Raw genomic sequence first — 26621 nt, forward strand, 5'->3', positions numbered from 1 at the left:
CGCTCCGCGAAGTTGCCGCCGCTTCGTTGCTTGTCCCTCTTCAATCCCTCGCCCACCCCCCACCCCGAGCCGTGAGTTTTCTGCAGAAAACACATTAACGAGCCCTTTCGTTTGCTTGTTCCTCCAGGGTGGCGTGTTAGTTTTGTCGGAGGGGGGTTGCAGGCTCTTGATTACTCGGTGCGAGAGCTGGCAGATGTCCCAAGTGAGAGAACCTCTTCCTCCGGGGCCTGAAGGGCCAGAGCAGGCTCCGACTGAAAGCAGCTCTTTGATCTCTCCCCCTCGAGGTAAGTTGCTTTAAAGTTTCGCTGTAATTGTTGCGCCTCTTATTTGAATGATACATTTACTGATTTGTTTTGTGGGTTTTAACCCCTCTTCTCCTCCGTCCCCCTTCCCCCCCCGACCTCTTTGGTGTAACTCTGTAACTCTTTCAATTCCACCTCTTTATTGTTTTAACCAGAAATTCATATGTAGAAAATAATAACACATAAAAAAAAATTAAAAAAAAAGATGCACTGATGTCAGGACCAGTTCTCAGTACTTGAAAAACTGCAGTCATTCAGAGGCAGATGCTGCTCCTTAAAAATCGCTTCCTTGTTTCTCAGCTTTGTGGTTGTGTTTAGAAGCTCTTTCCTGTAAAGTTCTCCTTCCAGGTCTTGCAGTAAATTGAAAAAGGTTGATCCAGGACTGTTGTTCAGGTTGGAGGCCGGTTTGCTGTTTTTTCCTTAGATTACTCTGTGATGCTGCAGCTTAAATCAGTTTCTGAGAGTATTAACTTGTTTTGCATCAGCTGTTCAAAAGGCTGTTTAGAAGTACATTAATCTTAAAGAGAAATTCTTTAAGTTATGGCTTATTTGTATTTGCATAAAATACATTGATATTCTCATCACCTTCATGTAGGGAAGTTTGCCAAGGTGTACTGCAGGTTATCCTCAAAACAGGGAAGTACATTTGACTCCTGAGTCCTGGTCTGTGAAGATGAGACTTAACTATTTTTTTTTTCCTTTACAGCTACAGCTTTGTTTTCCAGAATTCTGACAGGAGTATAAAAAGTCTCTGTAGAACAGACAAATAAGCTTCTTCAAAAACTGTAACTTTATTCATAACTGGTTAACTGGAGCAGAGCCTGGTAACACAGTTGTGCAACTGTGGATTAAAGATGCAGTCTTGTTTTTGTAACTTGGAAAAATCAATATCTATGTGAAATCAAAGTTGAAGACTCATTTGAGAAACCAGAAAGTATCCGTAGCTAAGTAAAAAATGTTCTGGCAGGGAGACACATTAAATTGGCTTATACTTATCTTATTGTTGGGTTGTTTTCTTTTGTCCTAGAGAATGACTCATAACTTCTAAACAGTAAAAAATAATAATAAAAAAAAGATTAGATACAGAAGATCAAGCGTGCAGAACCGTTAGAATCATGTTTTTGCCAAAACCGTCAGTATTTGTGATACAATGTTTATTTTCAATGTGTTGTTTTTAACTGTCATGTGATGAGGTGCCCACACTGGTTGAATGCTGCTTGTAGGCCATACATCAAAGTTACTGAAGTTGTAATTCAGTGAACTAACTTGCCTGGAAAGTGGCCTCATTCTTACAGTGCCACTGTAAATTGAGTTTCCACTATGAAATAAAGTCTTATGTGATTGCATTTGATAAGGTTTTCAACATGCTCTTCTTTTTATGAAAAGTAAGGAAAGAGATACTGATCTGTCCGTGGACAAGTTATGTGCAGAAAATCTGAATGACACAATTGCAGCTTACAGCTGTTGAGGCGGGGGATTATAAAGTTACATTCTTAGGGATCAGTAAGGTACAAACCAGTGTAATATATTGATTTAGGTTTGCTCACTGGCCACACCTTTCAAGGCACATGCTCAACTTCAAAGCATATGTATAGTTCACAGAAAGACAAAGCAGGTTTTTTACAGAATTCATCATTCAAATACATAATTTTTATTCTAATGAACTTAGATTTAAGGATAACTGTGGATATTTGTTGCTTTTTTCTAGCCTAAGTCTGTTGGGGAAATGGGGGTGGAAAGAGGAAGAGGTGAGTTCATAACATTTCCAGTCTATATTCCAGAATTTCTGTTGTCAGCTTTGCAGTGTGTAGTTACAGGGTAAGGTAGTCCAGATATTCCAGGACTGAAGATCTAAGATAATATGCCTAGGACTTTCAGCATCCCCTACTCTTTCTATACTACCTCCAGGACGTCCAAAAGTACACTGACATCTGTAGAATTTGGCGATAATGTTAAAAGATGTGGTTGAAATTCATATTATTTCTGGAAGTAGGCTAGAGGTATGTGGAAAAATCTGCAATAATTTGCAATAATTACTACTTTACTTAGAATCACCTCATCATATTTATGTGATGACTCCATATATTTATAGTGAGATACTTGAAATCTGTGTCTGCCTACGAATAAAGATTCCTTAATCAGAAAAAAATGGCTTATATTGTATGAGTGTATTGTAGTGAGAAAAAAATTTTGATTGGTAACAGCATACTTTGATATGCTTTCTGTATTTAACTGGTATGGATATCTTACATCCTGAGAACAAACTTCTGTTCTCTTCTGTAGTTCTGTGAGGTATCACCAAAAAATCCAGATCTTCAGTGCTGCTTTTCCTCGCTATCATATCCATTCAGATGCTGAAGCTAAATTGTATTTTTCCATGAAAGGAAAAAAAACTTCAATTGAATTTTAAATATTCAACAAATAGCTATCCCACAACCCAATTAGAAAACAGGCAAAAGTAATACAGCTTAGGCAGATTGCAGGGATATACATCAGTTGTGGAGATGGTGAAAACTGTAGGTTGAGACATAGTTTGGCCTACAGATGTGGCATGCTCTGGCTTTCGCAACTTAAAAGAATTTATGTGTGCTACTTTAACCAACATGCTCTCTCGACAACTGCCCCGTCACTGTTCTTCCTTGTTAGTTCATTTTTGAATTAATGCATAAATATTTGTGAGATTATTGGGCTTTGCCCCTCCACAATTAGTGCGCTATGAGAAAGAGCAAATGAAATCACAGCATCTTCTTTTGCGGCAATGTCAATACTCAGTTTCAATCTTTAAACCATCATGTGTGCCCATGGAGTCTGCTGCTCTGAGGTACAGACTGTAGGATGAAAGGTTTAACCTAATTTCTGCAAACATCTAGTCATTTTTTTGCCACAGCCTTCCAAAAGTGTAGCTCTACTCATGTACCCTTGTTCAAGATCCTGGTCATGCTCTCTCTCTTCTCCTGTAGTTCTACAGGCCTGGGAATCAAATTATGACTACTTCTATCTGCGTGCTGTGTAATGCAGTCAGTGAGTAGTGTCACTTCTATGCTCAGACTACTTCAATTTCGTTATGATCAAGCGTTTTCTCCACTGGTAGGTACCAAAATAACGTCCCTAAGCAAGGAATGTGACAATTAGTGACCATTAGCCTCTCTGCTTTAATGAAAATGTTTCATACATTAGAGGTCATGTTGTGATTATTGCCTGGGCTATGGGTAGACTTTTTTTTTCATTAAATCCTCTGCATTTGAATAAACTATGGAATACGAGAGAGAAATTCACTGAACATAGAACTATATTTAGAAGATGCAGGACTGTCATCTATGAAGTATTTGGAATGCTTTTACCTTTGCTTGTTGGTAACTAAATGTAACCTAGACTAACAAGTGAATAATATTTAGCTTCTCAATTTAGAAAGAAAATAGATAAAATAATGATAATAAGAAACCTATTAAGAAATTGAGACTGATTAATTGCACTTCAACTTTAAGAACTTTCTAATAGCTCTTCAGATGACGAAAATCCACTAGAATTTATTTTCTTTTGATGGGGTGGGGAAGGAGGATGGAGAAGTCTAGTAGAAATATTAAGGGTCAAGTTCTGTAAGTGACCGTTCTCTGTGGTGCAAATCACGTCACTGTTGCTGGATGGAGATGCAGTTCTGATCTAGTGTCTGAAGAAACCATATTCAGCAACTAATACTTCCATTTAGAAGAGTACAGAAAGCACATGTTCCCTTTTAAGAATGTGATTCCAACCTCTTTATGTTTTCTGTGCTTAACTGTTTTCATGCCGAGGAGCACTAAAGGGACATGATGGCTAGATGAGGTGTGGTGACTGAAAACTTACTGCAGGGAATGTTTGGACATTCTTGAGGCAACAACGATTGCTATTGCTATCGCCATAATTATTGCACTTTACCAGCAGTGCCTCAGTGTTATGAGTAATGGGTTTTTATTTGAACGGTTAACCAGTGCATTCAGATTGCTGAAACTTACCAAATACTTCCTCTATATTTGTGTTCCCACTTGCAGTCTGACAAGAGTTGTGTTTATTTGTTTTGTTGCTGTTTGTAAGTACTGAGGCATTTATTGAACGTTACTGACTAAAATACCAAAAACTTTCATAAGTGTCTAACTCTAGTTTGTCATAAAAATATGCTTCTGCTTTCAGTTTCATGTGCGTGCTGTTCCAGTACAGTGATTCATGTCCACATGGGTGTGATAGGCTTGTATTTCATACAGTTGACTGTAAAGGTCTTGCATCAAATTTGAAATACTTTTGTTCCATCTCATAGGCTAGTTTTATATCAGAATAATTCTTCTCAAATTCCATTCCAGGCCCTCAGAAGTGAGATTTCTCTTTGTTTTAAACACTTCTTCTTTCTTAGTAAGTAGCATCCAGCAATGGGTGTGTTTGTTGTGCTAGTGTTTTTATTTGGATCAGCAATGCAGTTTTGAAGTGAATGTCCTGTTCACCCCCGCTTAGATTTTCATTGTGGAGAGATCCTGGGGAGTGACCTGGACTGGATTCCCTTTGGACAAAATAATCTGAAAGATGCGCTGCAGAAATGTGCCTAACGCACTCCAGCCACTAATAAGTCTTCGGTCTTTGAGATTAAATCTGAGAGCTAGTCCAAAGTAGAAAGCCCCTGGAACACATATAATATGGAATGTGTCCTTAAAATCAACCCAGTCAGGCTCACTTTTATCGGCCCATGCTGTTGCTAGTACAGCCATAGGCACTGAGTATTGCTTAGCACTTATGTGAAACTAGTTTTGTACACATGTGAAACATTGTGGGATGGATGACAAATTTATAACTGACCACATGACAACTAGTGTGATTATTTGTGAAAAGAAGTTTTCACTTATGGATTTGAACTTTTTAATGCTTTTAATAATGCAGAGTACCTATTTGCACGTTGCTATTAGTTTTTAATTTATCACGACTGAAATTTGTCCAGGGCTGTCAAACTTGTAATACATTCATAGTTGTTCCATAGCTTGCACCTGGAAAATTCTGTGTAAGAGCTTTCCAAGAAGTTCAGTTGAATTGCTCTAATTTTAAGAAACTGATTTTTTCAGTGGCATTTTTGAGGCGATGAGACATTTAAGCAAAAGCCACTGAAATTAAATAAAAAAAAGATTAGTTATTTTATTTTAAAACAATCAAACATCTAAATGGAGGCATCCAACTCCATAATTTGTGGATTATGAATATTAATTAGCTTGTACAACCAGTCATTACTGAAATGAGATCGTTTCAGGCAAATCATGAACTGGAATAGGCATTCTGTTACACAAATAGCACAGTTGAACTTACTTGTTATGTGAAATACCTAAAAGTTTTAGGCATTTCATGAAGTAGCTGGTGGGTGTTGCAGTTAACAGTTGAATTGTGAAACCTGGTATTATCACGGTTGCTTTGTGTTATTGTTGTGAGCAGCGGAATTTTCGGTAGGAAATAGCATCCTCAGTGGTTCCTTGCCAGTGAGGATATTAATGAACAAAGGAAGCGTTGGAAATGAGGTGTTTGCCATGTGCTCTTCAATCCCTCCCAACCGCTGTAGGCTTGAAACAGAGAACCATTCTGTTATCTTTGCTTTTGGAAACATTCTTCAACATTTTTCTTCCTCATAGGCCTACTTTTGTGGTTGGGTTTGGGGTTTTTTTTTTTCACTTTTTTAATTTCTCTCTTTGCTTTGAAGAATAAAATTCCATTTAGAATAGTTTCAGTTTTGCATGTGTATGTTTAAATCTGCATCTGCTTGTTTTGGGATAACTTGGGCCTTCTGAGGACTCATGTTTACGTCCCAGCAGATGGGGCAAGTTTAGGTGCTTAAGTGAGCTTTGCCCTGGGCTTCCATCATTCCTCTGCCCTTAGGCAGTAAAACTGTTGGAGTCTTCCCATCACTGCGTTTTTGGAGGTTGCAATGACGTTGTGTCAGCCCGTCCTGCTTGTCTCTCTCTCCTTGATGAGAATGATGCATTCAGGTTTCCAGAAGCCTTTCCCAGCAGTTGCTTTTGACTTGTTAGTTATTTGGTGTGGTCCACCACTTTGTTAACAGAAAATCAATGTGTCATAGCAACAGAGCCTTCTATTGTTGCAGCAATTTTTAACTCATTTTACATCCACACTGACCCTGTGTCAATAGACAAACTCGAAACCCGTTTCTCAAGTCCAGTTTGTCATGTTGCTAGTCAAGCGCTTTTAACAGTTCACATGCTTGGAAGAGATGACCGAGTCAGTATATAGGCTTATGTGTTGTCTTATGAATAGAAATCAGCTGCCAATCACAGTCTGAGGACGTTCAACCTACTTAATGTGGGTACTTGTTCCCATTTTTTTCACATGTTTAAGGACTGAATATTACATAGTTACTGATGCATTGAGGTATGATGCCACTTGTGAACACAGTGAGACCCATTTCTGTTTAAACTCCAGAGACATAGTGGGGCATGAAGGGGCAGCTAGAGTGTGAATGTGCACATGGACAAGCACTTGGAGAAGAAAAGGTGATTATTTGTCAAAGACTTGAGCTCTATGGGATGTGTTCTGCAAATGCACATCCATTACCTTTTTGTGTATTTTCTGTCAGTTTTACCTATTACTGGGATGTCCACTCAATATACACTACATCACCATAGGGAAACACAGAATAAATATAGCTCTGAAAAGAAGGATACTTCATTGGAAGTTCTAAGAATTTTTCAGGAACTAGTTTGACCTAGATCCCAGGAACTATATAAAAGCATAGAAGACAGGTTTGGAAGGGATCTGGAAAGATTGCCTTGTGTACCCTTCTTAACTGTATGTAAGTCTTTCTTGACAATGCTGGGTATTTGTCAATTTTTTTTTTTTTGATAGGGCTATTGTAATAGTAGCCTTGTTGCTGACTCCCACTGCTGCCAGTATTCTGTTGGTGTCTTGTAAAATGTATTTGCCACGATGCAGAGAAATACATGGAACCAGAGGCACATGCTCCAAATTAAACAAGTTGCAGTAGTCTCAGTGGTGAAAACAAGTTTTCATTCTATGAAATACATGTATTGCTAGAATGGTAGCATGGTAGGATGAATGTATGTACTAGAAAAGTGATTTATATATACTTTAATAATTGCAAATAGCAAAAAAATTAGGAGTTCGCTTTGTTCACTTATTTCATCAAACATTAATTTTGAGATGTGATTAGAATTTTTAATTTTTTCACTAAGTGCCTTACCAGTTGTCTGTAATACAGATATGATTTAGGGTGTTAACTATGTCAGTTCTATACTTTGCCAGCACGTCGTATCTCTTTCTTATTTAAACCTTAAACTTGCATTAATCTCTGCACAAGTAGAGTTTGTGCCCATGCTTACCTTCAGGACAAATCATATGGGTGCTGTGTGGGTGTCACTCCCATGGGGCTTTTGGCTAGAAGCTCTTCAGCCCAGGTTCATTTAGGAGAGGTACAACGCCCCACAGGTTGCTGTGGTAGGTAAAGAAGACTATGTTGCTTTTGTGACATGACTTGGAGAAACTTACCGTGCTTTTAAAGAGAGATTGGCTTTTTTACCTCAACACTGGCAGACTCAGAACATAATGAGTCTTTTCTTTCCAGTATTTGATCTGCTAGGAAGAGTATCTCTTTTTCTTCTTGGCTGTCAGTTTTGGAGGTTAGTCACATAAGAGTGGAAGGGTGTACCAGAGGAAGCAAAAGCCAAAATACTGAGCAAGTATCACATAAAAAATTCTTAAGGTTAAGCTTGATTAAAACAGAGAAGTGCTATAAATTTATTTGGAGGTGCAGTAGAAAAAGGCTGTGCCTATCTATGGCTGGATCCAGCCATTAGTATTTGTGCCAGCTGTAGGCTATTAAAACTCCTCTGCCACAAGCACGGTACATCGGACAAGATTAAGGTCTTTGCATGGATTTTTACTGGACCTGTAAATGTGTTATCTTTCATAAACTACTTATCACTCTTCTTATGCACCTAACACGAAAATAATGTCCTCAACAAACCCCAGACTCAAGAGTGTTCTTCAGGCTGTTTTCATGTGTGATTGGTTGTAAGTTTGTATGTTGTAGTTGCACCTCTATAATTACAAAAACAACAAAAAAGTTATTATGCCATCATCAGCTGTTTATTATAAGGGAATAATCAAGAAATTCCTTTGTACTAAAACTGAGACCTGATGCACATTGAAGAAAAAAGCAAATAAATTAATCAGGAAAACAGTGTTTGTCTATTTTCTGTGTTCTGATGCATCAGAAGTGATATATGAAAAAATCTTAAATAAACAGCCTTAAATAAAGAGGTCTACTTTTTCTAAAGCCCCATTGTACTAAGTCTGGCTGGGACAGAGTTTTCTTTGTGGCAGCCTCTGTGGTGCTGTGATTGGGATTTGTGACTACAACAAGGTTGGTGGCACACCAGTGGTTTGGCTGTTGCTGAGCAGCACTTGCACAGCATTAAGGTTTTCTCTTTTCCCACTCTGCTCCCCCAGCGAGGAGGCTTAGGGTGGACCAGGGGTTGTGAGGGAACACAGCCCAGACAGCTAGCTCAGGTTGACCTGATTCCACACTATACAACGTCACGCTTAAAAAAAAAAGTGGAGGAGGTTTTGGGGGAGGTAGCCATCGCTTGGAGACTGGCTTGGGCATCGGTCTGCTGGTGGGAGGTGGCAAGTGATTGCCTTTCCATCACTTGTTTTGTTTTTTGATTCCTCTTCCCTTCACTTATTAAAGTATATCTCGACCCACGAGTTTCCTGAGTTTTGCTCTTTCTGTTCTTTCCCCCTGTCCCGCTGGGGGCTGGGGAGGGAAGGAGCGGCCGTGTGGTCCTTGGCTGCTGCCTGGGGTCAGCCCACCACACCCAGAGAGCAGCATCTGCCAGGAGATCAGCTGCTCTGGTGGGTCGTTCTGAAGTACAACGTAAGATACCAAATAAGTGTTTAATATCACTGGTGCAGGCTTCTGTTATGAACTTTCATGGGGAAGTCTTCATATGAATTCAATAGATCAAAGAACAGGTACTCAATTACTGTTAATTGTTGTAAATTTCCTAGCAAAATTGTTTGGTGTTCAATTGCAACATTGTTTTTTTTTTTTACTTTTTAATAGTTCCTCTTCTTTCTTGTTAATGCTTAATATCATTTACATGCTTTTGACTGATTGTTTACCATATCCAGCTAGAATAAGAAAAGTAAACATGAAAAATACACATACAACCTATACAGTAAAAAAAAAACCACCAGAAGTTAAAAAGCTACTAAACAGAAAACAAGCAGAGGAATGAAAACTAAATCTCTGTGAATAATGGTGATTGACTGCATTCTGCACTCCTTAAAATTTATTAGATAAAAACGTAATCTAGAACACTGAGACCCCCATAATATTAACTTTAATGTTTCCTTAGAACTGTTCATTGTCTACTACATGAAATATTAGGGTTCTGCAAAGTTGTATGCTATACAAGAAAACTGTATACAGTAACTCTCCAGTTTTGTACTGCCACTGTAGGGTAGATACTGTTGTAATCTTGGTGGTGTTACTGCAGTAAAGTAATTTCAGAGCAAAATCTCTTAAAATAGCTCATTTAAGCTTACTGTCATGGAAAGCAGAGCGTACAGTGCCTGCATTTCTTTCACACTAGCTGTCTCCAGGACGCTACTTATTTTCACTCAGTCTATTTCAGGGTACTTTTCAAACACTTTTGAAACATGTTTGCACCTAAATACCTAACTGCACAGGCAAAATCATCATACTTCAATACAGTCAGATTTGTATCTGATATATATCAGGTAGAAATAATTTGTATCTAATGTCTATCAAAGGAGTTGAAACAATCTGGGTAATTTTTGGCTAGGATGAGTAGCTAGGTGAGATTAAGTTATCACGGCAAGATGCAAAACCCATTGAAGTCAATGGATATTTTCCCAGTTAACTTTACGCCAATGCCAGTGAAACGGTTCATCTCAGGATGGGCTTGAGGAAATACTGACAAGTTGTTGAAGAAATGGTGACGAGAGGGAGGGCTGAGGGAGAAGTACCACGGAGGTAGCTGGGTCAGACATTTCAGAGGTGGAAATTAATAGAAGGGGAGCAGCAGTGCTTGAAGGCACATGCTGCTATACATACAATACGGCATATATTACTTTGAGTGATGTTCAACGCCTCAGTTTAATAGGGTGGATAACAAAGGCAGAAAGTTAGGATTTAAAATCAAACTGCTGTTGGTTACATAAAGAAACTAACCTTTAATATGTCGCGGTAGCAATAAGTGATTTTTCTGTGTCTCAGGACTGGAATCATTGCTTTACTGGAGGATACGGTATTGTTACATTGTGATAAATGGTTTATAAACACATTCTTGTTTGAAACAAATAAATAGAACTAGCAGACTTCTTAACAGTTGCTTCTTTAGATTTACGGTAAATATTAAATGTTGTATGTAAACTCAAAAAATACTCAAGACTGAAAATATTTAGTGTTTTACAGATCTCTCTAATAAGTGATATAAACTGATAATCTGTCACTGTGAATAACGAACAAAGTAATTCCAGATTTGGAAATGTTTCCTTGAATGCCAGTAGGAAAAACCTGTAGCAATCAAGAACAGAAAGATTTTTGTGTGTGAATTTGACTATTAAAACATTAATGACGGTGAAAATGAAAGCTGTCACCTTCGTTTGAGAAAATGCAGGTCTGCACGTGTTAACTGGCAAAATCATCAAAACAAGCTCTGCTATCTATCTTGTGAAATAAGCTTAAGAACCGCTCAAATAACCTTCCCATGGAAATTTCCCTGCATCTTGTATATAATTGGAGAGAAGAAATAATTTTTCCTTTCATCATAGCCTAAACTTCTATTCAGGAATGGCATTTAAAAGGTTATTTTTTTCAATGAAAAATAGGTAATTGTGTTATAATAAAGTTTCAACAATATTTATCTTTAATTATATGTTCCATTGTAAATAATATAGAACAGATGTTTGTGGAATTTTTGTGGCTTTTATATGCCAGAGCCACACATACATGGGCAAAAAAAAAAATAATGGATTTTTTTGTGTGACAAAGCGATTGAAATTTTTACCTGAAAATTTTGTGGAAGGTAACTAAATATAAACAAACTCAACCATAACTTGTTACAAAAGCGGCTGAGTATTATTTTGCATGATTCAAGACAATATGACTAAAATACTTTCTTAAAGAGGAATTATTTTGATCTAGACAAGAAAACAAATAGAAAATCAACTTTATTAGGAATTATTTCTACGGAAACTACATGAGATGCTAAGACCAGTTATATTTTATACTCTCTTGTTTTTAATTTTCAAGGATTTTGGTCACATAGAGGAAAAATACCCCAGAAACTAATATCTTAAAATTTCTTTTGACTTAGAAAAAACTGACCAAGAGAATACTGCGGCAGGAAATAAAGACGTAAAACAGCCTTCCAGTAACCAAAGTATACAACCAGAGATACAAGACCAGTCTGTCTGGGGAAATCGCGCTGATGGTGACCTCATCAGAAGTAAGTATTTCCAGAACAAATTGCTGCCATTTAGGCTTGCTTTCGCCGTGTAACGGGATACTGCCTGTTGACTCAGTTAAATGTGTGTCAAATGCAATTGTGTTGCAACTGTAATGCACGTCTACCGACTTTATTTCCCAGAATGACTCCTGTCAGCATGCATAAGCAACGAGTTCAAAGAAAGGTGTGATTTGAGTGGCGCAGTATAATACAGACCTCTGTAGCATCTACATTTTAAAGCCTTAATGTTATATTCTTCTCTTATCTTTCGTAATGGGATCTGTATATTTAGCAGGCACATGAGCTGCAGTATGGAACTGTGCTAGATGTCATCACCCTTAATTTCTCAGGTTGTACATTTAAGTGGCAGAGTAAACTATGTTGAGAGCCGTTGTGTCCAAATGCACTGAACACTAGTCAAGTGTAAGTTTATAAAGAGTTTTGAATCCTAAAGTGGTTATTCCTTTCAAAACTAGAAGAATGCTGTAAGACAAGGTTTTAGACCTGCGCTATGGAACTGTGTTTGTTTTTTTTTTAATTAGTTTTCACAAGTCCACATTCCTAGTGTATGTCTTGGATGCTTTGAAACATAAAAAGGTATGCAAGATTATTCTCATTTTTCTGCCTTGAACTGAAGATCATATGCTGTCCAAAAGATCATCCACAAATGCACCCTCCTGAGGCGAAAATATTTCTGTCAACTGCCAGAGCTAATACTACTTTAAAATTCTGTGAATGCTTGAACGTTAGTTGCTCAAGGGAGGGGCAGCATGAGAAACTGTTCTCTAATTATAGGGTGTATTCAGAAAGCAAATGGACTAAATGCTGAGTGGTGCTCCAGCTCTCCGAGATCGTTGTCTGACCACACACTTCAGGGTCAGTCTGTCTTTACACTGCACACGTACTGCGCTGTACACAGTCGGGTAAATTCATATTTCTGAATTTTTTTTTGGTTGTTTTGTTTTTTCTTTTAAATCTTATCTATACTATCAACTCCTGTACTTTGTGTTAGTATTTGAAGTTCTTTTCAAATCTTAGTTAATCCTGTTTTCTAAATAATGAATCCCCAGTAAATACTTAAATACCCTTAACATATCGAATAGTTATCTAGATCCTTTACAGGAAGCTAATTTAGCATGTCAGATACTTATCTCAGAATTTAAAAAAATTCTTAAAGGTCTATAAAGAGGGAGAATTGTCCTATATAGCTTGAGAGCTTACTTAATCATAAAAGATTAGTATTTTAGACCTAACTGTCCCTGGACAAGCAATTGCTTTGTGCCTGTGTTGAGGATATGAGAAGGTGCCTGTGGCATCTGCTGCTTTTGGAGTGTCCTCCGTCTCATTCCTCCTTGCTAGAGGCTTCCTTATTCCCAGACCTGTGGGAAAGCAGATTTATTTCGTAGCAGTTAGTAGCATGCCTGAACTATGGAGGAAAGGACCAAGGACAGGAGGGTGGTGCTGTGCTTCCTTGAATCTGTTCACTGCAAGGATGTACTGTAGTGGCCGCACTGGGAAGTGGGAGAGGAAAAGATAAATTGCAGCAGATTGTGCAAGTCCCTGGTAAAGTGACTTGACAGTTATATGCAGATATATGTCTCTGTGATGGGAGGGTTATTTGCTGCTGAATTTAAAAAGTAACAGGAAAAAGGGGAAAGATAGGATAAAATTCATAGGTATAATGTACTGGTCCAGTGTGCATAACTGTGCTCCTCCTGGAGTCACTAGTAGTTTTACCTTTGACTTCGTGAAAAGCAAGTTTAGGTGAAAGCTGGAAGTGTCTAAAACTCCTGGTCTTAGTAATTGAGTTTTGTGTAGCAGTGGCTTTAGGATACATGCTTGAGTAGCTGCTGTGATGCAATCCTCTCTTTGTTTCAATTTCATGATTTTTCTAAACCTTTAATGTTAAAGCCCTCTAGATGGAAGAACCAAAATGATGAAATTAAAGCAACTTCTTTTTCTGCTTTTTGGGGCTCTGGCTATAAGTAGGAAAAGCTGTTCTACTTAAGAAAAAAAAAAGAAAGAGGAACAGTGTTTGGCTCAATTACAAGTACTTCTTGTAGTCTGCAGAAGTTCTACAACTTGATCTACCTAGTAACTAAAGTTTGCAAAATAGAAAAAGTGGAGCAAAGAGAATCTTGTTTATCACAAACATTGCTTAGGTATTTCATCTTAAATAACAAGTATTGTAGCTCAGAATGGCTGTGATTCAACCAGATCTATTACCCCACTAGACTAAAGTTTGCAGAATATTGCATATTGAAAGAAGCTTGAGGTTAGAAGCAAACAGTGATTTGATCATTATGGTCTATTTTAAAAGTGTTCCTTTGAATTGTTTTAGGCAGGGCATACTTCAATTTTCTCAGGTATTAACAACCATTCACCACTATCCTAATGGTTCGGTTTCTTTTTTCCCATGCAGATTGTTTTCCACCCCCACAGTTGATATGTACTCCATTTGTGTTAGCCCTAGTTCTCACTTTATAAATGTTTCCAGCATTTAATTTCCAAGGTTTTCCTTGTTTGCAGCTGTTTTATCCTGCTGTTATATGGAAGTAGATTAATCAGTCAGTTTTATTGGCACACCAACAACGAAGTCCAGTGTTAGAGACTCTGTAATGACTTCATTATGTATGATTTCTCCTTTGCACTTGTGAACTCAGTTTACCAGGCAACATCAATAAACTAAAATGCTGCCCCTGTTTTCTACAGCAAGACGTTTCCAGTTTACCTTACCCTACCCTTGCAGTGCTTTTCTCGAGCCTCCTTTTTTTTTAATATGTGGATGATGAGATTTCTCCCAGATTAGCCCTTTCTCCACCTCCTTCAGAGCACCCCTTCTCCCCCTGAATGAAAACATTCATAATTTCCCGGGTAAATGGGTAATCTTATGGAAAGCTTGAACCAAGGAATTAATTGCTTTTGAAGAGAGCTTGAGGGTCAAAAGGTTACTGTATACTGACGTATAAACAGGGAAGAGCTAAACGAGAAGAAAATGGCTATATTGCCTTTCTGTATTAATTGTTAATGCACTTGCATAACTGTTACTGGAATAATGCGTTCAGTTGGAGAAGGGTCAGGGGAGAACCACAAATATCTCAGGAATGACTGGAGTAGTTGAAAACATGCCTTATTGTGAAAAAACTCCTGGAGTTTAATCTGTTTGGTGTTAACAAGGAGGATAAAGAGGGGCTTGCTGAGTCCCTAAGAAGCATGATGCCGCAACGAACAGAAATTTGGTAAGACAATTCTTCAACTGTATCAGACAAAGGGAGAACTAGATATAGTGTCTGGAAGTTTAGTTAGACTAGAAATAAGGTGTACATTTTTTAACGGAGTATTTGAGAACAGGAAGAACTGCTGAATATTTGGGGGTTTTAGGTGTGTTAGATTGGCCTTACTCTTCACAAGGAGGCCATTGCTATCCATATCCTCAATTATAGAACCTGAGTAAGGCAGCATCTCTTTTCCATAGTGATTCACCCGAATTGGGATAACCTTAGATTTTTTAACTCACGTATTCTTCAAGGCAATGTTGAGACCTATTCCTTTCCCTTCACAAATGCACACGTATTTTGCATTTTATTTCAGTCTGTAGAGCTTCTGCTTTTCATAAGAGCTTAGCCTTAGAATTGCTCCATCTGCTTTTCCTTCTTCTTCAGCAGTGCATTTTAAATATCTGCAAACACCTTCCGCTTATTTTCATTGTATGATCTGGTGGCCTGTAATAGGGATGTTCTGCTTCTGTTATCACTCACCTTTGCAAGTGAGGAAAAGTGGATGTTAAAATATGTGCATGGTAACCTGTGGCTATAAGAACGAAGCCATAGGGGATTTTGCTGCTCCACACTACCACAATGCCCTGCTTTGTTCTTTGGGAAAGGGTGGGTTGGTTTGGGTTTTTTTTTTCCCTCTTGAAAAAAAAAGGCTATAAAGGTGGATTTAAGGATATTTAGGTAGAATTTTTACAGAGGGTACTAGGTTATCGTCAATGTGTGCTGTTACTTAGGGGAAGGAATGTTTAGGAGGGAAGAAAATGCCAGTCTTGAACGCTATTTGCTTGCGAGGATTTAATCTCCTTTCCAGTTCTCAAGCAGGACCTTAGCTATGTGATATTTAAGAAAACAAAAAACATCTACCATAGATTCAAATTGTCATGAATAATTGATTAATAATAATCCAATTCTCAAGATTAAATACCTAAAATATGCCCATGTTTTACAGATAGAAAGGTCATTGCTATCCATCATTTCCTAGCTTCAATTGCCTCTTTCTCCTCCATGAAACACCCTCCTGATAGGAGTAGTTCTTCAGAGAAAGGGATGCTTCTTTCAGCTCTGTGGGGATTGAACAATTTTACATGTTCTTGTGCCCACTGTTTTATTTACTACATTCTTCTTTAATGCATTTTCTTTTATTGAAATATAAACATAGATATTTTTATCTTTTTGTTTTCTATATTTTTATGTTGACATTTTTACTTTACATGGCTATTTATTTAATTTCAACGTCTGGAGATTCCCTTTTCCTTCTGGCTAAGTAAGTGAGTGATTTCCATAGTTTAAATTATGCAGTTTGGGTTTGGGACTTTTTTCCCCAGTAAGAAGAAGATAATCTGCTATTAGAACTATTCTATTTGTTCAATATTTACCCAAATATCTTTTATTGGCTAATTTATAGTGCACAGTCATCTTAGGATTATTGTGATTTCAGATGACTGTGTAAATTCTGTCTAAAAAACAGTGCAAAGTGCTTGTGATAACTTAAATGGTTCTCTCCAAAGCTTGAAAGTATGACAGATGCAGTATTCTTGCAGTGTAACTGAGCTTGTGAGTACAGAAGCTGTGCAGAACAGATTAATGGAAATTATTCAGAATATATTGCTGAGACGGAAAGGTGTGTTCTTTTAGTTAAAGAAGCCATTTATGTACAGTATTACAAATATACCATGGTATAACAAAGTGTGAACCTATAAATGAACAAAACTTTATTCAGTTCAGTACTTAAATACGGGGGTGCAGTATTCGATATTTAGATCCTTCCTTAAAAAACATAAAACTTTGAGGAATCTGGCCAGTAGAAGTAATGGAGGTGTGAAGGTCCTCCCTGAGAACTCCTCTCCCGGAGAGATTTTCTAATCTTCTCCCCAGCAGAGAACTAGCCTGTGTTACTTCTGGTTCTCCCCCTGACCTGGCAGATCTCTTACTTCTGTTCCAAAAGTCCTCAAAGCCTCCTCTCATGCCTGTTGAGGAACCTGATGGGTTCTTAGCTTCTTCCCAACCAGCTCTAAGATGGTTGACAGCACATGCATTTTTTAAAACATTCTTTAAAAACACTGTGCATCAGCTAGTTCCGTTAGCACAACACGGGAGGTAGAATGTGATTTATTATCATAGTTTTGTACTGGTTTTGGCTGGGAAAGAGATAAGTTTCTTCATAGCTGCCCACCGGGGTTACACCACAGCAAGTTCTCAGCCACTAAATAGTGACATATGACTTTGATTATATAAACTGGAAGAAAGCTATCTAAGTATCTTGTACATATTCAGAGTATTCAAGCTAGTCAAAATAAAGGGTCTCATAAAGGTGGCAGTGAAAATTAGGCTGTTCAACAAAATTTTGGAGTTTAGTTAGCTTGTAGGCAGGCCAGTGTGTTGTGCATCATAAGTATTAGGGCCTGTAAAGGACCCATGAATTTACTCCTACTGATGATGCACCTATTGAAGCTGAGGAGAATAATGAATAATAGTACTCTGGCAGTAGGCTGAGCACATACAAATGAGAAATCAGAAGCCAGTGCTGTCAAGATACCAAGAGACCAAATATCTTCAGTATTCCAAATAAACTAATCAGAGTTTGCAGCTGGTGCACACATACGCAACTGGAGCTCATGTTCGCTACTGTTCACCTGAGTCTTGATGATTCTGCTGGGGTTGTTTAGATTTCCTTCCTCCTTTTTTTAATGGATAAAGATGATGCAGTCTTTCCTGTGTCTACCTGGAAGACTTGTGCAGAAAGATAGGTGTTTTCTTGCTGAAAGTGTATCCATCTTCTCGCCATTTGATTTCCCCTAGGAATTTCTGGGATCAAACCACTCAGCTGAGACTATTTTGCATCCAGGGAATGTCACACCTCATTGTTGCGCAACGATAGGATTTTCATTTAATTTTGATTTCACCCTCTCCTGGGCAGAGAGGCATTTTCCCAGCTAGCTGTATCCTTAATAGTTACAGTCTTCAGAGTTTAAGACTGGGTCTTTGGTGTTTACAGAATTCACCTGTGGAAGGACCCAAGTGTCCTTGAAGTTATTAGTCCCTTACTTGTAAACAGAGCTGCTGTGGAGTGCAGAGGTTTTCTGTGTAGCCTCTCCCCTTTGACTCTACGATGAATGTTTGGAAGGACTGCAGTTAATGGTGGACTGCAATAGTTGAGGAATTTTTATACTCTCTGGTAACTCCATGAGAAGAAATAAACTTCTTCCTGTTGTTGATCCATTTACAGAACAGTAGTCAAACTTCAATGAGAACTTTAAACTGCACCAGATTACTATAAGATAGGTGCATGTATTCTGCATATCACTAGTAGCCAGAATTACCTGGAGCCTTTCATTTTCTGTTTTACCTTACTTCTGACTCTCAGAACATCATCTGAATTTATGGTCTGAGGCTGGGGAAGTTTGGATGGCGGTAATCATCAGTACCAGACAAAGGTGAAATTCTTCAAATAACGTGAAGATTACTGTGCTTGGTGTGTTTGAGCCTGAAGTAAATTGTATCTTAATTTCAGAATATTTTCCTTTGTTGTATTGGTACTGTCTCAGAATTAATGTGCTGTTATGCCCAGATGGGAAAGAATATTTATATTCTTTTCCTGATTAGTTCCTCATATAGGGGAAAAAGTGCAGTGTATTAGTAGTGGTTCCTTAAAGAGGAAGAGTAGTAAAACTCTGACTGCATTCTACGTGAAATATTATACTATAAAACCAGTGAGTCAGTGTGGTTTCAGTCTGCTATTTTCAGCACTAACGGTATTCAGTTAGCCATTTTTAGCAAAGAAAACACCAAATTACAAAGTGCATGAAAGTATCGTCATGCAAGTTGTACTTTTAGGAACCTGTTTTCTGGCAAAAATGTCTTGAACTTAAACCATGGCAAAAGTTCTCTTAGTTTTTCTCTTTTTAAATTTTGTATTTGCTGTTGTGTGTGTGGAACGCTTGGAGTAAGTTTATACAGCTGAAAAGTAGTACTTTATATTGTGTATACATCAAAATAATTAAATTAACTCTTCAAAATGTAGAGAGCCAAAATAGTTTTTAATCTTTTGAATTTTGTATTTGCTGATAAAAAAGTGAAAGATGAAGAGAAGCTCATGGTCGCAACAGAAGGCTTAGCTAAGTAATTATGGTTAAACATTTTTCTTCTTTAAATAGCTATCCAGAGGAAAGAAAGGTCTGAATACTACTTACTTGTGCTGCATTCTGGTAATATCTGCAGTGTAAAAGTACCCACAAGTACCTTTCCCTGAAAGTATTTTCGTAAAGGACAAGGAAAAACAGGAGCCTATGACCTTGTTTGCATGTTGTTGTGGAGGTGGTGGCTTTTTGTTTTCCCTTTAAAAAAAAATACATTCTTTGTGATCCAAACCCAAAGGATCCCTTTGAAAAACATTCAAACGTCAAACAGGTGTGGTAACTCAGACTATTTCTAATACTGGTTTTGTTAACTTATTATACTGATGAGGTAGGCCTCTAGAAATATCGAGGCTTGGTTTAAGAGAATGATGAATTTTTTGCCACCTGAGCCTTACCTATTTTTAAATGAACTGTAGTGTTCTGGCATTTGAGAAACATGTTTTTCTATGGAACTGCTCTTGAAATTTGCGGTCATGAAATTCAAACCCATGGCATTCTAACACAAGAGCTTTAAAATTCAAAGTTTTATGTCTTGACCCATGAAAATTAGAGGCTTAAATTTTACTTTTAAACGTGCTTCCCTCGAATTCTATATAGTATCCTAATTATAATGTTTTTACTTTCATCTGAAGCTATAAACACTTGTTTAGAGAAAACTGTAAGATTTAGCAATGCTAATGTTAATTGCAGCAGAATTTCAGCTAAGAGACTATTTCCTGTTGCAGAGGTTCCTCAAGTTCAAGTGAGTTTTATTGATTTACAGCTCAGACTTAAGGTTGTATAATGTTTGCATAAAATGTTATGAAGTTTGCTTTTGAGACAAGTCAAGTAAAGCAAACTGTTAGGCAAGCCTATAAAATACGTGACCTATAAGTCAGATTTGACCTTCAGGGCAAGTTTTTGCCCCTGAGAGACAGCACAAGCCATTTGCCCATTCCTCAGTGGAGCGGGAACAAGTCTGCCTTAAAGTATGGGTAGCTCTGACATACATCTTTCTTAAAAAATAATACCTCTTAGCCAGTTAGAAGGCATGTACCTTTTCCCATATCCTTTCTTTATTAGGACAGATATATATTTTAACTGCATTCTGTAATTTGCAAGTTGAAATAAAATTCACATTTTAACATTTTAACAGAAAGGCAGTGAGAGATTATTATGCTGATCAAAACTGGCCACAAGAACAGTGTCAAACCGTAGGGAACATCTTTTAGGTCTTTACAGTTCAGAAAAACGGGACATTAGTGAACAATACTCTTTTTGCTTGAATTTCAAAATTAAGGAAACGTTAAGTTTTGGTGAGAAGATTTGGGATTGGCCTGCTTGGAAAGGTTTGTCTGAGTGATCAACCTGATTTTTTCACAGAGGTGATATAAAAAAATATTTGGGTGGTGAGGCAGGATACGGAGCTAACTTTGGGTAACACACATGTAGTTTTCATATATGTTATTTTATTAAATTACATCAGCACATTTAGCAATTTAGTATTTCCTAGTTCACGTTGTAAGTATGATTTTATAAAGTATTTCCCTACCTCAATATATATTCTTTTTACTGTGTGATGACTTTATAGTGATAATAGTCACTATCATATTTATAATGTAAAATCAGTATTGAGAAATGTTTTTATATGGGAATAGATCTTTCAGTGGGACCATGCACTAATCACTCTATAAAAGTATCTAGCAGTGTATGTTCATGCATCTGAAGTAGTTATAAAGATCTTTTACATGTTTCATAACAGTCTTCATCACAGCCATTCTGTGAACTGTTCTGTGCTAGATCAAGACTTGGAAACTTGAAATTAGTGTGTTTTGTATTTGCAACAAATAAGACAGTGTGTAACTTTGGAAAGATAAGGAAGGGAAAAAAACTAATACACAACACCATTTTAAAGGAGGAATTCTAATAGAAGTTATATTTTTTTTCTCCCTTCCTCTTCTCGTTCCTTCTCTTTGACCGTTACTTCATCTACTTCTCTGTCCACTTGATTTCGTGATTCCCATCTGTAGGGTAGCGTTATGCTTGAGGAATCTTTTCCCTACACCCTACAATTTAATTGATAAACTCAGTCTTAATTTTAAATAAATCACCATTTGGTTTTGACTGTTTGTGTATAACAGAGCATCTTCTACTCTAGCTCTGTGAGAAGAGCAACCTAACAGAGAGACCTCATTTACTGTGCTACTCTCCCTCCTTGAACAACAGAAAATAACCTGGGAAAAGCTTGCTTTCTTTATCATGCCTGCATCTACACCAGGGATTCTGCTGGGATAGCTGGAATAGGGCAAGAAGTGTAGGTCTCATTATCAATATTTTGTTGGATACTTGTGGAACAGGTCCTTATGGAAAAGAAGCAAAGACTTGTTTGATAGCACAGGGAAGGTTCCCGTAGAATAATCCCCTTTGCTCTCACAACTTAATCTCAGAGTTAAAAATTCATTTCACAATGACTGTAATGGAATGGCACTTCAAAGATTTGATCATTACCAAAAAAATCCTTTAGAAATTATGGTAATTTTGAAAGAAATTAAAGGATATGGGTTGGTGATATGGTAGAAAGAGAAGTGGTGGCTGTTGTGGTGGAGTCAAAGTTGGAAGAGTGCTGAAGTTTTGTTCTCATTCTTTATAAATTGTTCTGCATCCTCTTTCCCATATTTATTTTATAAGGTAAAAAAAGAGAGAAAAGACTGACCTACCCCTGTTATAGTTACTGTCTCTAAGCCATTTTTTTATTTTCTCTTTGCATAATTTTCTCTATTACCTCTTTTCCCTCTTTTTGTTGTTTGTTTAGTCCTTTTTCCTACTTCCCCACTTCTTTCTCTATTACAATTACCTATCTGTAAGCTATGACAGGAAGGTTGTGCTTAGAGGCTGACTGGAAATGTTTATAAAGTGCTTCAGTATAAAGGCCTGTTAATTTCGGCTTCTGTGTGTTAACATCAACATTTGGGCTATTTTGTAAGTAGCAGGGAACTCATTCTTATTTGAATGAGTATTTTAACTATTTCAGAATTAACAGTAAATTAAACATTATAAAAAGATACTGTGCATTCAGGAAAAAAATCCCAAGCTTTTAATTATTACACCACACTGAAAATTTCAGCTTCTGGAGTCATGTGATTATGTGAGATTTAAATTTTCATAAAATAAACACAAAATTAACCTGGTCTTAGTCTGTAGCTACTGAGAAAATCTGAAAGTTAAAGACTGAGAATCGAGAATGCCAATAATAAAGATGTATTTGAAAATAAAAATAGTGATGATTTTTGAGTAGTTTGACTTAGCAGTACCCCACTGCACAGAAAAAAGGAATTTTGTCTAAATTAGCATAACACTAATTAAATATAAGGTGGTAGGGAGATGTTCCCATTGTGAGTGGTTCATTCCAGCAGCCTAAGAAGATGATGTGGCACAATGAAATGTAGCTAGTTATGCTTAAGGAACAGTAAAGAAAATGGTGCTGGAATTAACTCCAAGTGACAGGACTATGGCAACAGTGCAAATAAAATGGCAGATAGCGCGAATCTTTAGTGGAGTGGATAAGGATGTATCAAAACCAGGGCGGTTCTGTCCTTTTGGCAGTTGTCTGAATGGTTTCCTAAGAGCTTTTCTGTTTAGGGCCAAGAAATGCGAGAAGGGAGGCTGAGATGTTTCCCAAGCACGGCACAGCTGCGCAGCACAAAGGGATGGAGGCAGCAGTTTGGCTCCCCCACCACCAGCCTGGTCGAGCTGCTGTTGCTGATGATGGCACGAATGTTTTTGTGGGGCCGAAGGCTTGTACAAGCAGCGAAGGAAGGTTGTTTGCATGTGATGTAGTTGCTGTCTTTGCTATAAGACAAGGCTTGCCTCTGTACTTTGGGTCTTTTGGGGTAAGAGGAGGTTGCTGCCTCAGCTGTGACTTTTTATAGCTCTTGAATTGTGTAAGGACAAAAAAAAAAGTTACTGTAAATTCTAATGCTTTCACTTAAAATGCTGTTTCTTTTCTGTGAAGTGCTTTAGCTTATTTGCAAAACCTTGCAATGAAATATTTTTAAATGCCAAAATGGACACTTTTCAGTTTGTGAGTAACTTTGACGTAGCACAGATTTCACTGGTGTATCTGCACTCCATTTTTAAAAAAAAAGTAATTGGGATTAGTGTACAGAAGGATTTTCTTTTCTCTGCAGGTAAAGGGAAGTATGCCTTCTAAGTAAGACAAGACATAAGGTTTTCAGAAAAAAGATCTTTGTTGCAAGAAGCACTGATTCAAAGCATGGACTTCGTGCAAATTTAAATGCTACTTTAGAAGTCTTTTTAAACAAAAGGTGAAGTAAATAAACTTCAGTGGGCCAAATTATGTAGTTTCATAAGTTGAAAGAATTTTTTTTTTTTTAACAGAGAATGAGAATGGTTCCATATGTAACGTTGAATGTTTTTAAACATGTTGAAATAAGAATATACCCTTTCTGTATGTTAGAGATAAAACCCAGTATTCTGCTGCTATTCAGTCAGTTCTGCGGTATAAGGACTTGCAGGTGCTACTGGCCTCTACTATATTGAAACCGTTTGGGCACAATAATTTCGTAGAGATTTATATCTTATTTCATGAACAGAGTGGAGAATCAGAATTTTAGCTCAGTTGTGGGATGAAAGAAAAAAGTTTTACAGGTAATTTCACCCCGTTGAGACAATTTACCTGTTCCTTCAGATAATCTGGTGCTTTCTCCTTTGCGTTAATGCATTTGTTTCTCTGAATTTATGTGCTTGTAGCTGTCGGTCACTGATGTGACATTGTATTTTTCTAGCAGGACAGATTTGTAACTGTGTGGCTCAGATATCAGATCTTTCTTGTGAATTGTTTGAGCAGCTTATGCTTTGCTTCCTTTCAGGAAACTAAGTGCATCGTTTTTACAGGAAGTTCGGTCTTCACCAGGCACGGTCAGCAAGCTGACTTTTGCACTGCTCTAAGGGATGTGTGTGTGAGCAGTAGGCAAAAACTCATTTAGCATACTTTTTTTTTACTGTATTGAATTCATGTAATGGAAGTCGTGTATGAAAGCTTGGCCAGGATGGGTGGGCATGTCCAGCTGAGTCAGAAAGGGGACTTCCTAGATCATTTTGGTAGAATACAGTAAATAAGAAGTAAGTAAAAATCATTTTCCTTTATGCTAAGTATTGGTGACAATGATTGCGTGTTAAGCACCTTCAGCTTTGAATTGAACACGCAAATCTCTCAGTTGATAAATGTTTACATTCTGAAATATAACATTGCCTCTCCTTTCAGCATATGAAACTACTGTTTTTGTGTAAAACAAAGTTAAACTGCCTGTGGGGTGGGGAAGGGAAAGGGCAGTGAACTCTGACGCAGAGATGCAGCCTTTAGTCCACGGCTGCCTGCAGTTTTGAATCTAGGGAAGGAAAAAAGAGAATTTAGTTTTTTCAAGAACTCTGAGAAGAGGACTTTTCAAGGTGTGTTCTCAAGAATTTAGTGTTTACAGATTGCACAAAAACATTTTGGGTGAGATTGTGCCATATTTCTTAAAGCCACACCGAAACAGTTAGTTCAAAAAAGGAAAAAGAGGTGTCATTTCTGGGTCACCCTAATGCCAAGCTGGTGCGTTAGTGGCATAAAGTAGCCCAAGAGGCAGCTTTGGTTACGGCAGCTTTGCCTGGACTTTCTGTATGTGACTCAAAATCCTTTGGTGACCTCGGGTCCCTGGAGTGCTTTGGGATGGGGAAGCCCCACTCATCCAGCCCATGGGCATAGTGGCCAGGTGGGATCGGTGACGGGGGTCCTGTGCCCATCTCCTAGATCCTGCTTGCCATGAGGGAATTCCTGTAGCTGAAGGACATCTGTAGCAGAGGCTAACACTTCTCAGTGTGTTTAATGTCGTCCATGCAGATACATGTGGCTCCTCTTTCTCCTCAAACTTTGCTTTTTCAGGATTGGGAAATAGATGGACACTTGCTGCACTCTCTACTACATTTCCACATCTTTTTTTCTCCTGCTGATCAGTCTATTAATTACCCAATCTGTAGTAACAACAAGCTGGGTCACGAAGAGTTATTGTTGTGGACCTCAAGTCCTCATCCTGCTTTCTGACACAGAATTTCCATTTTCCATCATGCCGCTATTGCTGAATGTGGCTGATTTTTGGCCTCAGCTCCAGCAGCCTTTCTGACCTCGAGCAGAAGGGGAACTATTGCTTCAAAGCTGGATCACTGTTTAAGTATGATGTGTTTATCGTTGTTTTATTTCATTGCTTATCACCTAGTGATTTATTAGTTAATTCTTCTCTTACTGTAAAATTTGTAGCAAATACTTCAGCTCTAGTGGGATTTTACTTGTGATTTTTTTTTGTTTCTTCTTCCCTACTCTTTTCTGCCCTCACAGACTGAAGTGGCTCAGCTCACTATGTATTTTTTTCCCTTTCTGTCTCCTTTCCCTCCAGTGCTGTCTTCTTCTGGGTGGTTGCTATCTGCTCTTTTTTCTTTTGATGTTTTTGCCCGACTATTGTTTTAATAATGTAAAATCCCAAGTTTTAGCCTGTTCCTTGTGGTTACTCCCCATTTGCTTCTCCTGTTCCATTTTCCTTGCAGCTGTGCTTTCTCTTGCTTCCTTTGGTTTTCTGGTACTTGGGATCAGCTGATGCCAAACTTAGCATCAGCCCTAGCTTGCTGGAAAGAATAGCAGAGAAAAAATAAGTGCAGGAAAGGGGTCAGAAACTCAGATATCAGTGTATGCATTCCTCTTTTTGTACCGATATTCTGTGTGTTTTCCCCCTACCTTTTTACATTACCCTCTCTTTATTGCTGTCCCATTTTTACTCCTATTTTTTCTTTCTTCATCTTGCTAGTTTTGTTAATAGTAACATTGGGTGTTGGTTAGAATTATAGAGATCACAAAAGAGCACTAAGAGCAGGACATCGGATTCCCACGTGAGGTGGAGCCCTTTTTGGAGTCTTCTGAAATTCTGTCACAGCTGAGTGGAGGACTAGGAATCAAGGGTGAACATTAAGGGAACTGTTCATTCCAAGCATTTGCCTTGGTGTTGTTTTTAAAACAAATACAGCCCATTTTTGTGTATATTTGTAGGAGTTTAACTGAACACTGTAATCCTGTCATCTGAAAACTCAGCATATGTCATCAGTAGAGAATAAACCTGACTTTTGATTATTTTCTCACTCAGAGGCCAATGGCTAGGGCCAGACTGAGAAGGTGTTTGCCTCACCATCCCGTGTTTTTTCTTGCGGTGAAACATTGTCTAGTTTGTCAGTGGCTGTTGGGGTTTTGAGGAAGGGAGTGGGAGGTGGTGGAGCCAAGAGGACCTGTTTGTGCACTCTCCCAGGTTATGGCTGTTAATGACATTGAGGTTATCTCTCCTGTCTGGTACATCCTGCTGTGCCGCTTAT

At 37.9% G+C, this 26621-nt stretch overlaps 1 protein-coding gene across 1 annotated transcript in view; it reads left to right on the forward strand.

Moving 5' to 3' along the window:
* Window positions 1-193: 193 nt before the first annotated feature.
* The window catches only part of MDFIC (MyoD family inhibitor domain containing), a 48824-nt gene continuing 22396 nt past the window's right edge, over window positions 194-26621 (forward strand). The window contains exons 1-2 of the mRNA XM_009887077.1: window positions 194-284; window positions 11687-11818. Coding sequence (XP_009885379.1) covers window positions 194-284; window positions 11687-11818 — 223 coding nt within the window. The remainder of the gene's footprint in view (window positions 285-11686; window positions 11819-26621) is intronic.

The sequence above is a fragment of the Charadrius vociferus genome, unplaced genomic scaffold (genome assembly GCF_000708025.1).
Source record: "Charadrius vociferus isolate BGI_N301 unplaced genomic scaffold, ASM70802v2 scaffold906, whole genome shotgun sequence".
NCBI classification, from domain to species: domain Eukaryota; kingdom Metazoa; phylum Chordata; class Aves; order Charadriiformes; family Charadriidae; genus Charadrius; species Charadrius vociferus.